A 3,615-nucleotide genomic window follows, 5' to 3' on the forward strand; every position below is an offset into this window, starting at 1 on the left:
TAATTAGAAATGAACCTACTATGGTAACCCATGGGCTAAGGGACCCGTAGCATTGACTCAACTAACATGAGTACCTTTATTTTGAAATTGGGCAACCTTGGCCTTTGGATGGAGGTGATGGTGGGATAGATCAAAGGTCTAGGATGACTTTAGTGGATGGTGGATGCACTTTGGTGGGCTCCAAAAGGAGAAATTTGACTTTGGGGAGGCCTCATTAAGAGGGGAAAGGTGGGTTTTAATATGGGCCCTTGATTGAAGTCCAAGATCAATGGATGAGATAGAGGGACCTAATGGAGGGTGGAGATTCAAGCACATTTTTTAGGGCTAGGATTGAAGCGCATTTTGGATGGCTTAGATTGCTCACTTTCAAAATAAAGGGGTCGGATTCAAGCGCCTTTTCCCCTCATCTCATCCCTTGATCTCCCTCTAAATCTAGGGCCCGGATTGAAGTGCCATTTGCACTCATCTCCTCCCTTGGATCTACTAGCATATCTATGGCTCATATTAAAGCGCATTTTCCTCTCATTTGTCTATTTGATCTTTGTGTTGATCAAGGCTGGAGATTTCATCCTTCTATCCTTTGATGGTATCCCTTAGATCTACCCCTTGATCTAATGGCTGGGAGGGCTTTACATCAAATTTGAATATATCCCTTGGATTGAAGATTAGATCAAGGGCTAGGAGTGAAGATCATAGGTCCAAACTCTAGGTTAGAGGTATCCACACAATTAAATTCTTTTGTCAACTTCAACATGGTCTTGTTGACGCAACACTCAATTGAAAGAAGTAACCAAACACAACACTAAATTGAAAGGAGTAAGCAAACAAAACACTAAGAATATTGAAAGGGACAATAGAAAGGTGCACCCCTCAATCACGTAATGAAATTACAAAAGTAAATTGTAGACATCTCTAGTGTTGTGCTAGTTTGCTCTACTTCCACCTCCATGAGCTACACCTAGGGGGGATTTTCAAAATTCCTGGAAAAGGTCTTAAATTTTATAAACTGGATTTACTTTCAACTTCTACAATTCTTGAGTCAAAGCTCAAGAAATCACCTTATTTTGTGAAATGTGAAAGTTCCAATTATTTAAAAAACTCTCGAGTCAAATGATCTCAATGTAACATTGAGTTGGGATAAGCGTTTCTCATGGAAGGTGGCAATGGAAGCCGGGGCTCCAACCTTCACTACCCACACACTCTCTGCACATGAACAATCTCCCAGGATCAACTCTCTGTTTGATTCTTCTCAGCTCTTGGTAGTTCTCACCGAAAAAGGATTGCTGCCAGTTGGGCTCGTTCACATCCGCCTCGTTCACGTAGCTTCCTGATCCTGCCGTCAATTCTCGCAGAATTCCGTTCATGCTCGTCAACCCCTTCATCTTTTTTGCTTTCTCCTCCTCGCTTGCAGTTTCTTGCCACGAAGCCACCAACACCACGTGCCACACTGCCTTCCGCCATGCCGGATTCACTGCGTTGTCCTTCTTCCCGGCAACAGCTCCTCCTCCCACGAGATTTGATACTATCGCCATACCGCTCGATAGAATCTCCGTGAACGCATGTGCCACCTCTGCTGCAGAGTTGTTCATGAGTGCTGCCTTGGAGAACAGCCGAGAAGCTAAGGCCTGATCGGTCCCCGTGGTGTCCGAGCATACCCCTGGGTACACTGCACAAAGAGCAGCAACGTGCCAATCCCCAAACGATGAATAAGCTGCAATAGCTACGTCGGCTGTGATGGCGGGATGGTGCTGATTAGCGTACGCTGTGAAAGGATCGAAGGCAGTCTTCGCGAGGGAAACGTCGCTCGAATTTGGAAGCAAGTAAAACATATCAACTGACGTCTCGGTTGAGCTTGCAGAAGGTGTGATGACGGAATAGCCAGCCCAGCCAGCGTCCGAGAGTGACGGTTGGAGTCCAATGAGCATGTTGAGCAAGCCCTCCAAGCTCACTGAATCGTTAGCTGTGGCTAGCATGGAAATGCCAACAACGCCACTCAATGCCGGGAAAGTCTTGTACGTTACAGAGATTACCACCCCGAAAGTTCCACCGCCACCGCCTCTCAGAGCCCAGAAAAGATCCCGGTTTTGGCAAGAATTCGCAGTTCTCAACCTTCCGTCAGCCGTTACGACTTTGAACTGGACAGCATTGTCTGCAGCGAGACCAAACATTGAAGATAGTGGACTGTGACCTCCACCTTGAACGTATCCTCCTGCGGCGCTTACAGAGGAACTCATGGCGCCGACCAAGACTACCTTCTTAGCGTCCGCAGCCTTGTAAAGCTCTCGCCACTGGACTCCGGCTTCTGCTGTCACTGCAGAAAGTCCCTCACTACCTTTGCTGCCACAGCCATCAGGGATAAAAGAATCGTGGAAATCGATTTGTTTAAGCCGATGCATCCAAAGATTCAACGATCCGGGTGCAGTGCTCCTGCCGAGATAATCGTGCCCTGTGCTCTTGATGCTGAGGCGAAGGTTGTGTTCCGCTGCATATCCCACCGCGGTCTGCAGATGGGAGGCTTGTAAAGCTTCGACAGCGTACACAGGGACAGCGCCACGGTAGCAAACTGTGTCGGGTTGCGCATTGAGCAAGCAGCTGCGGTTGCCGTCTGCTTCCCAGTTGGGGGATTGCATGGCCCCGACCTGATCTGCACGCCAAAAAGGGTTCGTCCAATTGAGGCGGGCGATCTGGCAAGCTGCAGGGTTAAAAGTAGGTACATGGCAAGGAGAGGCAGGAGGGGAAACGACAAGAAGGTGTCCTGCGAGAGAAGAGTTCAAGGAATGCCAAGAGGCAAGGCTAGGCCAGCAAAGAGAATGAGGGAGGCAACGGCAGGGTGTGTGTTTAGCTGAGACATATTGAGCAGGGATAGATAGAAACAGCAGCAGCAGGAAGGAGAAATCCATCTATAAGAGATGAAAGCGCATATGCTAAAGGAAACTCAGCTTCGAATACACAAGAGCACGTCGAAAGCCATCCTCCTTTGACTATTTACGTAAAAAGAGAGTATAAAAACTTGGTTCAAACCTCCATTCAATGGAGCTCTTGATGACTTTACGATGTTGGAAAACTTGTCTCTCCGTGACGTGCTCTTGATGACTTTACAATGTTGGAAAACTTGTCTCTCGGTCAGTACAAAGGGAATTCTTTTTGGCATTTGCACGTTGGTTTGATTAAATACATCGGAATCGTGCACAAAAGTAACATTGTCGAATGAAAGCTTCCAATGTCCGGATTTTAGTGTCGTGAACAAGAAGAATTTTGATTTTGAGTAGAGGTCTTTCTCTAATTATACTTGAAAATTTTGTGAAATATGCTTATAAACTTTGTGAAAAATTGCACTTTTTCTCCAAACGTAGTTATAAATTATGTCAACCTCCAAATTTTAAACTTTGTGAAAAACTGCACCTTTTCTCCAAACGTAGTTATAACTCCAAATTTATGAACTCTACCTCCAATTTTAAGAGCTCAAAGGTTTTTTATGTGAACATGACCGTTTGCTTTTATTCTTTCTAATGCATTGATGAGTGTGAGCAAGAGCCTTTCATTCTCACACCTAAATAGGCCCCCCCAACGAGAGAGAAATTTTGCTTTAAATTAATTTGTGTCGGGGGGTGCAAT

General features: G+C 45.9%; 1 protein-coding gene across 1 annotated transcript; it reads right to left on the bottom strand.

Annotated features, from left to right (window-relative positions):
* Positions 1–1,032: 1,032 nt before the first annotated feature.
* On the bottom strand, positions 1,033–2,910 carry LOC147906039 (putative FAD-linked oxidoreductase ARB_02478). Its single transcript, XM_087382844.1, has one exon. It carries the CDS (start codon positions 2,898–2,900, stop codon positions 1,149–1,151), a length of 1,752 nt encoding a protein of 583 aa, XP_087238970.1. The 5' UTR covers positions 2,901–2,910; the 3' UTR covers positions 1,033–1,148.
* Positions 2,911–3,615: the final 705 nt, after the last annotated feature.

This window comes from Dipteris shenzhenensis, chromosome 1 (assembly GCF_047967505.1).
Source record: "Dipteris shenzhenensis isolate YYH24624 ecotype China chromosome 1, Dip_SZ_1.0, whole genome shotgun sequence".
In the NCBI taxonomy this organism is placed as follows: Eukaryota; Viridiplantae; Streptophyta; class Polypodiopsida; order Gleicheniales; family Dipteridaceae; genus Dipteris; species Dipteris shenzhenensis.

What these genes read in the sequence shown, in the direction of transcription:
- LOC147906039 (XM_087382844.1), bottom strand. Translation starts at nt 2,900, where the DNA reads ATGGATTTCTCCTTCCTGCTGCTGCTGTTTCTATCTATCCCTGCTCAA.